This window comes from Rhinolophus hipposideros, assembly GCF_964194185.1.
Source record: "Rhinolophus hipposideros genome assembly, chromosome: 23".
Lineage (NCBI taxonomy): Eukaryota > Metazoa > Chordata > Mammalia > Chiroptera > Rhinolophidae > Rhinolophus > Rhinolophus hipposideros.
In genome coordinates this window covers 15,396,473-15,411,465 of record NC_138069.1, presented here as the reverse complement: position 1 = coordinate 15,411,465, position 14,993 = coordinate 15,396,473, and the positions used below count along the sequence as shown (strand labels likewise).

Here is a 14,993-nt window from a genome sequence, read left to right as displayed (position 1 = left end):
AGTGTAGTGGTACTGGGGGCCGGGTGGTGCAGTACAGCCCGAACCAGTCACACTGGCAGACAATGAAGGGCTATGAGGCAAAGAGGCTTGGTGGGAGACGAACGGTCTTGATCTTTGGGGAGAGTCAAGAGAGAGAGAGTTGTCACAGATGACAGGTGACTGAAAGAGGGAACCCAGGAGCAAGATAGGGAGAGAAATAGGGAAACTGGTTTCCCACATGTTATATTTGAACCAGTGACTGAATGTCCAGTCATTCATTTTGAGGTGAGTTCTTTCCAATCCCTTCTCTCTCGTTAACTGGAACCACAAGGACATCTCAGCCCCCCTGGACCCTAGAGTGACTAGGCCTGGGCTCTCCATACTTGTGGATGGACTTTCAGGGAAGGAAACCCGGCCTCTGGCAGCCTGGGCACCCCCCACCCCGCACCCACTGGGGTATTTGCATTTAGCGAGCATATGGGCCCTTATCCTTACCTGTATCAGGCCTGCTAAGACCTTTCCACTGAAATCCAAGATTTCTTTGAATTCTTGTATTTTTATTTTATCTTAAAAATTCACATGAACTTCATTTTGTACTCCATCATACATCTGTTTGCTTTAATATAAAGGTGCTGCTTTTCCTTACTAACGAGCTTGGCAGACCCTTCAGAAAGAGGCCCTGAGATCATCCTGCGGCTTTGTCTGTCTCCAGTTTGAGAAGCAGGTCTTGTCTGGTGTGTAAGGTGCTTCCCCTTTCCCTGCCCCCACTACATTTCCCATGACCCAGAGCTTCAAAAACAACTTTCTCTAGCCACGCTGAGGAGGTGGGAAGTGCAGACCCACCCTAACGAGGATAAGGACTCTGGGATCCCCTCTTCAGGTTCCTCAAGCAAGGGGCAACTTAGCCCATCAGCAGCAGGCCCTCTCCACAGAGCGTTCTGTAAGCCAGGGCCCAAGACTTTGGCCCAGGGCCCAGCCTTCCCGAGTGGGGAGATTAAACAAATTTTGGGCAAATGGTAATGGCTTCCCGGGACTGTCATCTCTACTTTGTCCCTGCCTCCACCCCAGCCTCTGAAGAGATTATGGTCAGAAGCCTTCCCTCCCCCCATGGAGAGCTTTCTCTTACCCATTCCTCTGAAATAGGCAGAGCATGGTTTATAGATGAGTCAGCTGAGGCCCAGAGAGGCTAAACTACTTACCTAAGGGCAGACAGCTGGAAAACCAGGAGACCAGAACAAAGGCCTGAACTGCTGTGTCCTCAGCTGCCACTCTTTCCTCTGCTTAGTACTCCTTCCTCTGTGCTCAATCTCTAGGTGTCTCTGACCTGTGCCACAAGTACTGGTAAGAATGCAGGAAACTGTGTGTCTATGCTGAGTACCCGTGTGCTACTCCAGCAACTGGCACTTCTGCTCTATAAAACTGTGCAATCTCCCCCAGCATAGATGTCATACCCTGACCTCTCTAGCTCTACTCTGCCCACCTAGGTGAGGAACTTCAGCGTGTACCTGCTTGGCTCCCACAGCTGGGCATCTCTGCTTTGGCACGGTCCCGAGGAGGCCAGCCTGTTGGTCAGGATGCCTGGTTCCTGGCACAGGGGGCCGAGGGTGGCCATGGTGTTGACCCTGGTGGTCAGGCCAGGCCTGTTTATGCCCTGCACTCACACTGTATGGTTGAGTGTCAGTGGATGGGTGCTTTTGGATAGGCAGGTGAAGCTTTAAAGCAGGAGCCATTTCTGTTGGTCTTGGAGCTGCCAAGTTTTGTCCCCTCCTCCTTACTCCCTTGTCCTTCTTTATCTGCCCTCCTGGAATAGTGTCAGCTTCCCCCCCCTGTAGCTCCCATTGCCAGCCAGCCCTGGCCCCTCTTCTCTCCCTTGTAGCTGAGGAGCCAGGCACCTGGCCTGCTGCGCTGAAAGCCTATCACATCTGGCCTGACTTTCACTGGTGCAGGGAAAGTGGCCCTGTGCAAGGCTCTGCCCCCTGCCAGTCTCAGTAGAGCCCTAAGCAGGAGACAGAGCCTGACCCAATCAAGCACAGGGACCATGTTGTCTTGTCCGGCATCATATCCCTGATGCCTGGTAGGTACCTGTGTATCATAGGACTGTAGGAGGTGGGTATTTGTTGGGTGGATGTGAGAAAAGGGCAAGGCAAGACCAGGCACCAGGCTGGGCCTGGTTGGCCAAGGAAACATGGTTCAGGGGCCACTCCCTTTGGGAGGCCCGGCTAATGAATATCAAATGTCTCTTCTGCAGGCCACAGGAGGATACCTGACTGCCCGTTTCAGAGTAAGCCCTCTATGCCCACTTAAATCAGCTGTGTTTTTAGTTGTTGTTGTTTTTTTTTTTTTTTCTCATTTGAACATGGAGTCTGTAATTAACCTCCAATAGGTCAGTCACTTTGTGGGTGGGAGAGGGATAGGCAGGGGGCCAGCCCACAGCCCGCCAGCAGCAGGACAGTAGGAGACTTTGATGACAGGCAGGCTGGCCACATTGTCGCCAGGTGTTGTCCTGCAAAGGGAACTGCTCAGCCTTAGTCATGAGATGAGGATCATTAACCCTTTTAAGAGTCCGATGCCCCTGTCCCCTGGTTGCCAGAGGGAGGCTGGGCAAGGTCCTCCCTGGCTAGGCTGCCTGGCCATATCCTAGGCGTCAGTCTTGCTCTCAGATCTCTGCAGGCTCCGCACCCACCGCCCACAGCCAAGAGGAATGAGGTCAAGCTGCTGGCAGCAGCGGTATCTCCTGGCCTCAGGGCTGGGATGTGAGAGAAGAGCAGCCCTGGCTGTTCTTGCTGTTGTTATCTTCAGTGAGGTGCCTTCCGGGGATTCCCTGTCAAACAGATACAGGCCAGATGCCCTGGCTTGGCATTAGGTGATGAAACCACCGGATACCCCATGGCCCAACTCATGGCAACTGAGATGTGTCTTAAGGTTTTAGGGGACCCATCCTCAAGGGAAATCTTGTTATGGAGACCTGGGTCATCCTTGAGAGGCCTTTCTCATATTAATATAAAGCTGCCAAAGGAGATTTCCCTGTACCCCCACACCCGCACACCCTCATACCCCCACTCCTGAGTGCCCTAGTCCTGCTGCTTAGATGGGCTCTATTCCAGGAGGAAGGGAGCTAGACAAAGTGACCTCTCAACGAGTATGGGAGCTCAGCAGAGAGGGCTTAGTCTGAGGAGGAGACGTTATGGCAGGTGAAGGGAAACCTGATCAACACCAAATGGCCTGGTCCACCTAGGCCATCACTTGCCACCTGCCCCTCCACCTGTGAGGAAGGAGCAGCTACAGGGAAGCAGGGTATCAGTGACAGTCATGGGAGCAGGATGTGGAAATTTCCACCCCCTTCCTGTGAGCACAGATCTTCCTCGTGCTTTCACCTGATGCTTCTCATCTGTCACTCTCCTAGGTGCTGGGCCTTTGAGAGTTTCCTCTGAGTGGGAAATAGACAAGGACCTGAGGACTATGCCTCCTCCCTTTGGCTACAAAGCTGAATTTATAGAGAAGTTTATTGCAGTATTGTTAATATTAGCAGAACATTGGAGACAACGTAACAAATTCATCTGAACAATGGAATGTTATGTAGCCATTCATATGATTTAGATCTGTATTTCTAGATTTGGAGAAATGTTTTTACAACGTATTGACTAAAAAAAAAAGTAGGACATAAAACATTTTAGAGAGAAAAGTCTTGCAGGAGATATTTGAAAATGTTGACAGTGGTTTTCTCTCTGGTGGTAATTGAATGATTTAAATGTGTTTTTCTTTTTCCTTGTATTGTGTAATTTTTTTAACAACAAAAATGTATTTCTTATGTAACAAAACAATAACAGAGGGGGACAGCTAAACTCCTGTGCGGCAGGAGTGGCTGCTCCACATATAGCTAGATCATTTCTATGTGGGACAAACACAGAACCTGGCACACAGTGGGCACTCAGTAAACCCATGTTGACTAGGGGGTGAGTGCCTGTCCACTGGGTTGCCTCGGTTCTTGCCCTGACAGATCCCGTCCATCCCAGGAAGCCTGTTCCTCTGCTTGGTTCAGCTTTAGCCTCAAGACACTCAGGGAACACCATACACTGGTTTCCATACTAGCATTGCATTCTGGGCCCTGGGCCGAAAAAGAGACCCAGACAGTATTGGACCCAGCTCCAAGAGGGGACCCAGGCAGGAGCTAGAGCTGGTCCCGTCATGCCTGAGGCCCCATAAACACTGTCTCCAGGTCCTCAAAGTTCTGCTGTATGAATAGCCTTGTTCCAGAAGTGCCCAGGGGCTGGAAGCCACAGTGGGAGAAGTAATGGTGGCTCAAGATAAGCCTGAGCTTAAAATGCAAAAAGATCAAGTCATCTCCCAACTTGTAAGCCTCTGATGCCTTTCCATCACATCTGCGAAACAAATGCAGGGCCATGTTGGGGAGGTTGTCCATACTCACCACAGAAAGCTCTGGGCCCAGGAATGACAGTGCAGAGGTCCTCTGGGCATTGGTCAGGGTGCCACCTGGTGGGTATTCTTCTCTTTCCTACCACCTGAGTTGCTGCCTCTTCTCCCAAGGCACTTGCTTAAAGCAAAAACACGTAGCCTGTTCTCAGGGTCCTATTTCCTTTCAAAATGTCCATCTTTGGCTTTCAGGGAACTATGAACTAAGATTTCTGTGAGCATGACTAGCCATTGCTAGAGCAGGAGACATGGTTTTTAGTACAGTGTCCCCCCTTACCTGTGTGGGATATGTTCCAAGACCCCCAATAGATGCCTGAAACCCCGAATCATACTGAACCCTGCATATACTGTTTTTTCCTCTACATACATACCTATGATAAAGCTTAATTTATAAATTAGGCACAGTAAGAGATAACAACAATAACTGATAACAAAATAGACCAATTATAATATACTATAATAAAAGTTACGTGAATGGCTTTGGGGCCCTTATTAAGTCAAATAAGGGTGACTTGAACATAAGCACTGTGAGACTGGGACAGTTGATCTGATCACCAAGACAGCTACTAAGCGACTAATAAGTAGGGGACATATACAGCGTGGATACGCTGGACAAAGGGGTGAGTCACATCCCAGGCTGGACAGAGCGGGACAGCACAAGATTTCATCACACTACTCAGAAGAGTACACGGTTTAAAACTTATGAATTGTTTATTTCTGGAATTTTCCATTGAATATTCTTGGACGGCAGGTAACTGAAACCTCGAAAAGCAAAACCATGGATAAGGTGGCACTACCGTATCTCAGTTGCTTCTTGTGAGGAACTGTTAAGAGATAGAAAAGAAGATTCTTTGTAAAGAACACAGCATGATTCAAATATATGGCTATTTCTATTCTGTCATCCTTTAAACCAGTGCTGACTGGTAGGAATATAAAGTGATCTATATATGTAAGTTTAAACTTTCTAGTAGGCATATAAAAAGTTACCCAAAAAGTGCAGGGGGCGGGGGATAAAACAAACCCCAGACTTCTTGTCCTGGCTCACAGAGCCACGTGTCAGTCACCTGGCTCTACCTCTCATACCGCTCCTCCCCTTATACCACTCCTGCCTCTTTTATTCAGCTGCTTATTACTGCCTCATAGTTCCTGGTGATGACTTACCATTGTCTATCCTCCTTACTAAAGCTCTGACTCCGTGAGAGCAGGAAGCTTATCTGTCTTGTTTATGACTATATACTCAGTACCTGGCATGTACTAGGTTGAATGAATGAATAAGAAACAAGTGAACTAGATGAGATTGTTCGGAAGTGAGTGGACTGTCAAGAAGTGGCAATTGGGTAACATGGGGTTCTCACTAGATAGGGTGGGCTCCTTGTGACCTGAAATGCAGTCCTGGATTTTCCATTGATGGTGGGGAATGACTTTGGAGCCCCCCCCTCTGAATTGGGGCCATGCCTACTGTTTCTGGGGTTGGTCTCTATGTCATTGCACCCCCGACCCCCCCCCCCACCCATCACCACCACCATTGAGCAGTGGCCACAGTCTCAGGACTCATGTCAGGAAACAGGTAATAGAGTGACCACCACTTTCTCCCGCCCAGGATCACCCCCACCCCCACCTTGGCTTGTTGGGAGGGAGGTGGCCTTCAGTTGTGGGAGTGGTTAAAGGGCCCCCTTGTCTGAGAACTGCAAGGAAGGTCAACACTCTTCAAGGAGGGGAAGGAGGCACCTTAAAACCTGAGAAGAGTTCTCCAGGTCCCCAGTTCACGAGAAGGGGGAGGAGACTAGTTGGAGATCACCAGTTGACCAAGAGGTTAGATCATTAGGTGTCAACCCAACTTTAGAGCAAAGCCACTTATGAGGAAGATGTGTTCAGTTAGTAACCCGTCATTGAGCTATACACTTATAATACATGCACTTTCCTATATGTAATATATTTGTTATATATTTTTAAAACCTGCGCTCCTGGACCCACTCTCACAGTTTTGCTTCAGAATGTCTGGAATATATTTTAAATTTCCCCATATGGTTCTCATTAGCATGTAGGGTTAAGAATTATTGATAAGGAGTAATTGGAGACCCTTGAGCAAGCAGATCAAGGAGGGTGGGGGTGTAGGGAAGGGGGAAGCCCTTACCTACAGGTAAGAGGTGCAGGTAAGGGGTAGCCAAGGCAGGACTTCAGTCCCATTTAGAATAATGAAGTTCTAGAAAGTTCAACAGATTGATTGGTTGAGATGCATAAAACCTCTGGATATCAAAAAAAAATTTTTTTTACATATAAGAAGCAGGTAATTGGGTAGCAAAAGATTAATAGTCTTTATATTTATTAATAACTCTTACAGATCAATAAGATGAGCAGCCAACAGAAAAACAGAGTATGGACAAGAACAGACAATTCAAAAAAGAAATGGGCCAATACACTTATAAAAAGTGATCAGCCTCACCAGGAATCAAATAAATGCAAATTAAAACAGCAGAGACGTTATCTTTAGCCTAGCTAATTGGCAAAGATTACATATGATAATACCTCACGTTGGTGAGGGTGTGGAAAAAACAGGCACTGTCATTCACTGGTGGGAATGGAGATTGATGCAACCTTCCCAGAAGGTAATTTGGCAACGCATACAGCTGAGAAAGATTGCAAATGATTTTGACGTGGCAATTCCACTTTTAGGAAGATTGCCTTAGGAAATCATTGCGGATAGTAACAATAATAGCTAACCCTTATTAAGTGCTCTGTGAATGCCAGGTTCTACATGCCTTATGTCATATAATCCTCACACCCATCATCTCACAAGGTAGGAGCTGTTATCACCTGTATTTTACAGATGAGGAAACTGAGGTGCAAAAGGATTAAGTCAATGACCTGAGGACAGAAAGCTAACAAGTAGCAAAAGTCTGGATTTAAACCCAGGCAGTCTGAGTGAAGAGTCACACTGTCTGTACAGCAGTGTACACTGGATGTCTGCAAAGGACATATAATGTATACACTGAATGAAGCTACAAGGGTGTTCCTCTGGGATTGTTTGTAATGGGGAAGGGAGGAAGGGGAAAAAAACATGCTGAATGCCCCATGATAGGAATTGGTCACATAAATTGTGATATACCCATATGGGAATATTATATAACTATAAAAAATGATGCTATAGAAAAAAAGAGTGTGTGAATATTAGGGTTTTTTGTATAAGCGTAAAAGAGCTCTGAAAGGATATAAAAGAAACTGATAAAATTGGTTGCCTCCTGGAAAGGCAATGGTGTGGCTGTGGTCAGAAGTTAGAGGGAGACTTATTTTTTAAGCCATATACCCTTTTCACTTCTTGAGTTTTGAAACATGTAGATATACTATCTATTAAAATAGTTATATATCTATAAATATATACACGTATAAGTTATGTAATAGACCTTATTCCACATAACTTTATTTCCTTGAAATGCTAGTAAGGATTCTAAGAATAAAAGTTCCGAGAGCCTTCCTTGGAAAATCATATTGAAGTCAATGAAGATAGTTTTTTAACTGTGTTTAGCTATATATTCCATAAACTGATTGGTTCATGGAACCTTTTTCTCAAGTAACATCTATTATCATCTCTCTAGATATTCATGTCCTATAGAATTTAGTTTGAGAAATGCTATTATTAATATTTAATGCCAAGGTGAAAGGCTTACATGTTTCATTAAATGAAAGAAACATGTTACTGACAATGATTTCATTTCATCTAAAAGTGTGTGTGTGTGTGTGTGTGATTTTGGGGTGTGTGTGTGTGTGTGTGTGTGTGTGTTATTTTGGAGTACTAGGATAATGGGTCATTTTGTTTTCTTTCATCCATCTGTATTTTTCCAAAATGAACAAAATCATTTCACAAGCACCATTTTTTTAGTATGTCATACATTTTTTAAGGCCTTGGGAGCCCTTTCTCTTCATTCTCCTTCTGTCCCTTCACCCTACTCCCATTTACTTTCTACTTTCAAGCAGCAGCTCAGTTAGATCCAATGAGGGGCCCTGTCTATAACCAGGCCCTCTCACCTGCCTTTATCTAGAGTTAACTCAGACCTGAGGGGGCCGGTCAGTTCCCCAGACAACTCCCCGGCCCCAGCAGACCCTCCCTTCTGCTGTTGGAAGGATAAAAACAAGGATCTCCATTCCTCAAAGGGAGACAAGGCTGCAAAAGCAGAGACTTGCCTGACTCATTGCAAATCCAGGTTCCTGGGCTTTGGTCCCAGCTCTTTGGCTGCCCGGCTGCCTGGCTATGTGATCTTGGTCAAGTTTCTTAACCTCTCTGAGGCTTATCTTCATCATCTGTGTCAGTAATGACTCTTACCTTACAGAGCTCAGGGAAACAATGAGAGCGTGAATGAAGGCATTGCATATTCTGTAAAGGGCTGTCCCAATAGAAATTATTATGTACCTTAGCAGGGGGCGCAGGCTTGCCCTCACCTTCCTGAGAACAGAGTTCTTTTCCTTTTCTTTTCCTTTCTTTCTTTTTTTCTTTTTTCTTTTTGTAAGGTTGTTGGGGAAAGGGGATCAAGGAGATGAAGTATGGAAAACTGGGACATGGATAAATAGAATGGTGACGGTGTTTAAGAAAAACGGGAGTAGACTCCCCACTCGGTATTTGCAGCCCGGCATCCGTGTTTGGGTCTGTGCCCACCTGTGTAGCCCCACGCCTTGTCCCCCACACCGCCATTCTATTTCATTCATTCAAGTCAGCCCACACACACACCCCCCCACCATTCTCCCAAGCCCCAGCATCACTCCCTCCCTCCTCTTTCTAGCCCCACCCTTAGCTCTTAGCTGAGTTAGCTCCTCCCCCAGCCTGGGTTGGCTTTGTTCCTCTGGGCTTCAGCTTTCCTAGGCCTCCACAAACCATGCTGTGATGTCATTGCCAGGACAGGAGTCATATCTGTCATTTTGGTCCTATGTCCTCTGGGCCCCGCCTAGGCCTGGGGGTCTGGGACAAGAGTTAGAACATGAGCACTGAAGACAAGGAGACCTGGGTCTGAATCCCAGTTTCATCACCTTGGAGAAATGGCTTTACCATCCTGAGCCTCGGTCTCCTCCATCGATAAATGGGTTTAATCACTGCAGTGAGCTCATGGGGTTATTTTCATAAGCTAATGTATGTAAAGCTCCTAGTACCATTCCAGGCATAAAGGAAACTCTCCACAGGTAATAGCCACACTGACATCATTATAGACCCTCTGTGAATGCTTATTGAATTGAACTAGGAAATGACATGGGGGGCAGCTCCCCAGGCTGCACCTCCCCAGGCCCAGCCCAAGGACAGTGGTCCTTCCTCCACTGCTCATGCCTAATATTGCCCTTGCCCCACCATGCTCACCTCCCTGCCTTATACCCCTACAGCCACCCGACCCAAGCTGAAGAAGATGAGGAGTCAGACGGGACAGGTGGGGGAGAAGCAATCGCTGAAGTGCGAGGCAGTGGCCGGTAACCCCCAGCCCTCCTACCGCTGGTTTAAAGATGGCAAGGAGCTCAACCGCAGTCGCGACATTCGCATCAAGTATGGCAACGGCAGGTGAGCAACAGCCATCTCTCCCTCCTGGCATCACCCCTCTTGAGAAGGAGAGGCCTGAGCTGGCAGAATGCAGGGTTTATACCCAGATCCACCTGCGGATTAGGTTCCGGTCCCCCTTCCTTGCCACACCCAATTTCTCTTTGCAGCTCTGGGCCCCTCTAGTTATGTTAGCCCAGAGTCTTCATACTGTAGATGCTTAATTAATACCTCATGCATTAATTGAGCATGAGGTAATTTCATTGTCAAAGTCAGCTTTACCAGTCCCTAAAAGTTCTCCAAGTTCCTGCCACAGTGTCTGAAAGTCCACCAGTTGGCAATCTTTGATGAAAAACTCTGATTGCAGAATGCTGGGAGGTGAGGATGGGCTGGTTTCTCAGCTCAGCAAGCTGTAGTGGGCAGAGAGCTAGGTAAGGGGAAAGGGCACATGGCCTTCACTAATGTCGGGGAGTCTGTGTCTTAGGCACTTGTCCCCTGTGGTGTGGAGTGGAAATTGCCTTTAATCTTTGAGTCCATGGTCGAGGGAAGTGAATCACAAGCTCTGGAGCCTACAAGTGTGGAAGATGGATGGCCTGTCTTCCATCTTGGGTTGGTTCAGCAGGGGACTTCAGGCATCAGAGAAGCAAGAGTCCAAGGGCAACCTCTCACCTCTGTCCTGCCTCTCACAGACCCTGAGGGACCGTCAGAAGGCAGAACAAGCAAGAGGGAAGGCCCCTGTCACTGGCTAAGCAGGAGTTCTGCCTAACCTCTGTTCTGTTGGCCCTTAGGGCCAGGTGGACTTCCCTCTCTGGCTGAGGAGCACCCCAGTCTTTCCTGCCCCTCCAGAGTAGCTTACACCCACCCTCTTCATGGCTATCATTTTCCTCCTCATCCCCCCCAAATGCAAATGAGGGTGGTTTTAGAGGACCCCCAGCCTGCCCTACAACAAAAAGTGATGGAAAGAGGCCCAGGCTCAGTCGGCTCCTGGTTGGCTGTGTGGTCCGAGAGGTACATATTCTGCCCCTAGGCCTAGTCTCCACCCCTGTGACAGAGGGTGTGGAGGCAAGGGGTCTGGGAGGTACTTCCAGTTTTCTGCCCCTCCTTCCAAGAGCGAGGAGCAAAGGTAGAACTGGTCATCTGGAAAGTGGTCCAGAAGAAAAACAGTCACTTGAGAATGGTTTGGTTTAAATCAAAGGTTTGTGGCTGAACGAATGCTGCTTCTTCCTAAGGAAATTGGGAGGAAGTGGTCGTGTGTGTCCCCAATCTACAGATTTAACAAGAAATTCAGGTTGTCCTCCAAGCCCACCTTCTGAGGCCACACCATCCCTTCCCACTCTCCTGATAAGACTGGCTCCAAACTGGAGAGAAGAATGCACAGGCTTCTGGAGATATTGGGGCCCCTGCCTCCCTCCTGTCCTGTCTTTCTGGAAGAGGGCCTCTCCCCTACTTCACTGAGACAACAGAAGTCAGGAGAAAGTGTTTTCCCTTATCTCCTCATTACTCTCAAACACATCCACAACTTGGCCCTCTTCACCCCCCATTCTTGATCCCCATGTCACACTCACCCACGCACTCCTGTACACACGAGCAGACACCCTCAGAGTCCCTGTGCTCTGGTGACCTCAACCTTTCTCTTTCTACTCTCAAACCCTCTCATGTCCCTCCTCTTCTAACAGTTCCCCTCCGCGTTGCGGTGCCTCTTCCTCCTCCTGCAGCTGCTCCCCCATCTTGCTTTTTCCCTCCACCAACATGGAGTCAGTTTCATGCCCAATGACGGTGCTCTCTCGTCTTTCATTCCTCTTTGCTCCACTGGAATCTGCCCTCACCACCAGCACCACTCACCCCAACACTCTCGGTGGCTGTAGCTCTTGAGAGACCAGCAACCTTGGAGCTTCCTGGCCCTGCACCTCCAGGCCTCTCAGCAGCCGTTGGCGTGGATGCCACTTGCTCCTTTGCCCCTGTGACCCTCCTCCTCATCCTCCTGGGCCTATAATCACCCTCTCTTGGTTGCCATCAATGCTGGAACTTTCCTGTCTGTCTTTTGGGCTTCCCTTCTCTCCTCCATGCCTCTCCTCCTGTGGGAGATTTCACCCTCTCATATCTGATGACCCTAAGCCTCCACCTCTAGTTTGGTGGCTTTATTTTTTTTACCTTGAGTTCCAAACTTATGCTGTCAGCTAAACTCTAAATACCACCCCGAGATACCCCACAAAATCGCATATCCAGAATGCCCCAGTTAGCCTCTCCTCCTTGCCCTGCCTCACCCTCCATGCTCCCCTCTCAGCTGTGGCAAAACCAGACTGCCTGCTGCTCAGCACCTTCCCCGTGCCATCCCCTCCAGTTGGATACCACATCTCCAGAAGGACGCCCCATAGCTTTCTTATCTGGTCTCCCGGCCTCTTAGCCTCTTTTCCTCCACTGTCCCACTCTTGGTCGCCCCCACCTTTTCTGGGCCACAGGCCCCTTTGTGAATTCTGTATCTAGCATAGCATCAGCTCTGTGCTGGGCACTCTGCAAGAGGCTTTAAATACACTAGGGAATGGAACTCATGTGGTCCCGGCCTTCACAGCATTTCTAGTAGACTAGCTTCTAGTGTAGAATCTGGTAAAGGCTTTGACCCTTTCTTCAGAAAAAATGTGTGTCCCATCCACCGAGTTTTGCTTGCAGCTCTACAGGTCTGCAGCCACTGACTCCTATGACGCTGACAGGGGATGATGATCTTTCTACCATGGTCACATACATGAGTGGAAGTTCATTTACTTGACAGATCTTGAGAGCCTGCTGAGTGCCAGGTACACACAGGCCAGGCCTTGGGGCTCTTCTGACTCTCTTCCTGGCCTCCAAGTCACGGCCCCGCTGTTCCCAAACACCTCGGTGCTCCTGATCCCTGCTCTTTCCTTAATGACCCTGGACTTGGGCCCAGGCTGTTCCCTGTGCTGGCAGCTATCACACACACACACACACACACACACACACACACACACACACACACACAGTCCCAAGAAAAGTTCTCCAAGGCCCAGCTGAGATAGCATATCCTCCAGGACCCCTTCCTGAGCTCTCCTCATCTCCTGTCGTGGTGCCTTAGATGCAGTTCCATCACATTGTTGCAGCGGCTATCTCTCTTTCTAGCATGAGAGAACCTCAAAGTCGGCCCCTCTCCCCTGTATGTCCCGGCGGAGGAGATCTACATTCAGTGTTGAACTAAGGAGAATCTTGCAGGATTCCTTTCTTGGTTACAGGGTGACACTAGTGCTGGGCAGGTCACTCTTCAGGTTGACCTAGCTTTTGAGCAATTTAATGTCCTGGTCAAGCGTCAGTTTCATCTGACAAATGGGCCATCCAGTTCAGAAACGAGGCCTGGTCAGGTTTTCTCCTGAATATCAGGGACCCTTAAAAGCCTGAAATGTGCCCCTGTCCCCTTTCTGTCAGGGCCCTGTCTTATCTGCTGCCTCTCTGAAACTTCCTCGCTCCACCCATCCTGCCCCTAGGCTCCCAGCAGTGAGTGGATGAGGTGAAGGGGTGGGCCGTGCTAGAGAACTGCTGATTCCCCTGTTGTGACTCAGAGAGATCTGCCACCTCCACACACACTTCACCTGGCATGAGGGCCAGGGCGGGGCAGGGGTCTCCTTTCTGGCAGCACCCTCCTTCCTTCTGCCCGTACTGCAGCCTGCTCTCTGGCCCTCTTAGCACTTCTGCTCTGACCACTCTCTGTCCTGACATTGTTCTTGGTCTGCAGAGACCCCCTCCCAACAGGTGCTTTCTGTCTCAGGGGCCACTGCCCAAGATGTCTCACCCAAGCCTACCTGTGCCAAGAGAAAACTGGCCCCCCAAGCCCTGGGCACAGGGCCCTCCCCTGCAGAACCGTGTGTTCCCTTATTTATGAGGGGCAGGCTGGAACAGGCCCCTCAGACAGGCAGAGGGAGGTAGGCACTGAGGAAAATGTGAGGACGGGTAGAGGACGTGGCCGCCCAGATCCCATCCCTGCCAGCAAAAAACTGGCTAAGGAAGGAGGGGAGGGGCAGCCATTGCAGGGGCAGGCCTGGGTCAGCATGGCAAGGGGGCACTAGGCCTGCTAGGAGGTAGGAAAAAGTCCTGAGTCCTTGGGGCTAGGAATGAGGAGAAAAGGGTATAGTATATGTGTTGTTCCAATCCCCGCTCCTTCAGGCCAGAGAAACCCATAGAGCCCCACCCTTCAACTCTGACCCCAGGGCCTCTTATGCAAGTCTGGGGCCCACCTCCATGGAACTGACAAGATCATTACACAGCTCGTACATGTAGGGGTCATTGTTTCTGTCCCCTTGCCTCTTCTGGTTCCTCAAAGAGGAGGGGCTCTCCCTGAGCTCTGTGCCTCTTTCCCCAGGTCTGACACTTTTTCATGTCGGAAGCCTTCCTTCCAGTTCTAGCTTTTATCCCTCTAGATATCTGTGAACATATTAACTCTGCCTTGTCCTGCTACATACTCCTATGATGTCATGTAAGGGAAGATCCTTTGAATTCAGCTGTGGGTGACAGGAAGTCCTTGCTCTGTGTCCCCTCTCCCTTCATCCTGTGACCCTCAGGGGATCCCCCATTCTGCTTGTCTAGTGTCAGGGAAGAGCTGGTGGCCAGGAAGCAAGAGAAGTCTAGCTCTGGGGCAGCTGGGTTTTGTGGTATCTAATTGGGCTGAAGCCAGGAAGGACATGCTGTCTTAGTCAGAAGAGCCTCCAAGTTTCTGTTTAATGAAGGAAACAAACTTGAACTGACAGAAGAGGGTTGTAGGCAGACACCAGGCCAACATGACACAGACCAACTTGAGCCGGGAAGGATGGCGAGTGGGGGGAGTCGGGCAGCTGTTACCATAGCTTCAGTAAGGGCATTGCCACAGCAACAGGGCCTACAGACAAGACAGCCTCATGGACCCCTGTTCAGGCGATCTTGGCATGAGGAGGTCTGGGAAGAGGTCCACTCCTAGAGACAGAGGTGGAGCCCAGGAGACAGGTGCCCAAAGCACAGCCCCGGTAGAGATGTGGCTTTGCTTGCCATCTCCTCCGCCCCGCGCCCAGCATGTCTGCTCACCTCCCCTGTCCTCCTT

General features: G+C 49.2%; 1 protein-coding gene across 1 annotated transcript in view; it reads left to right on the top strand.

The window, feature by feature from the left end:
- The window catches only part of NRG2 (neuregulin 2), a 177,953-nt gene that overhangs the window by 129,834 nt on the left and 33,126 nt on the right, over positions 1 to 14,993 (top strand). Inside the window, 1 exon segment of the mRNA XM_081035643.1 lies at positions 9,772 to 9,943. Within this exon segment, the coding sequence (XP_080891769.1) occupies positions 9,772 to 9,943 (172 nt within the window).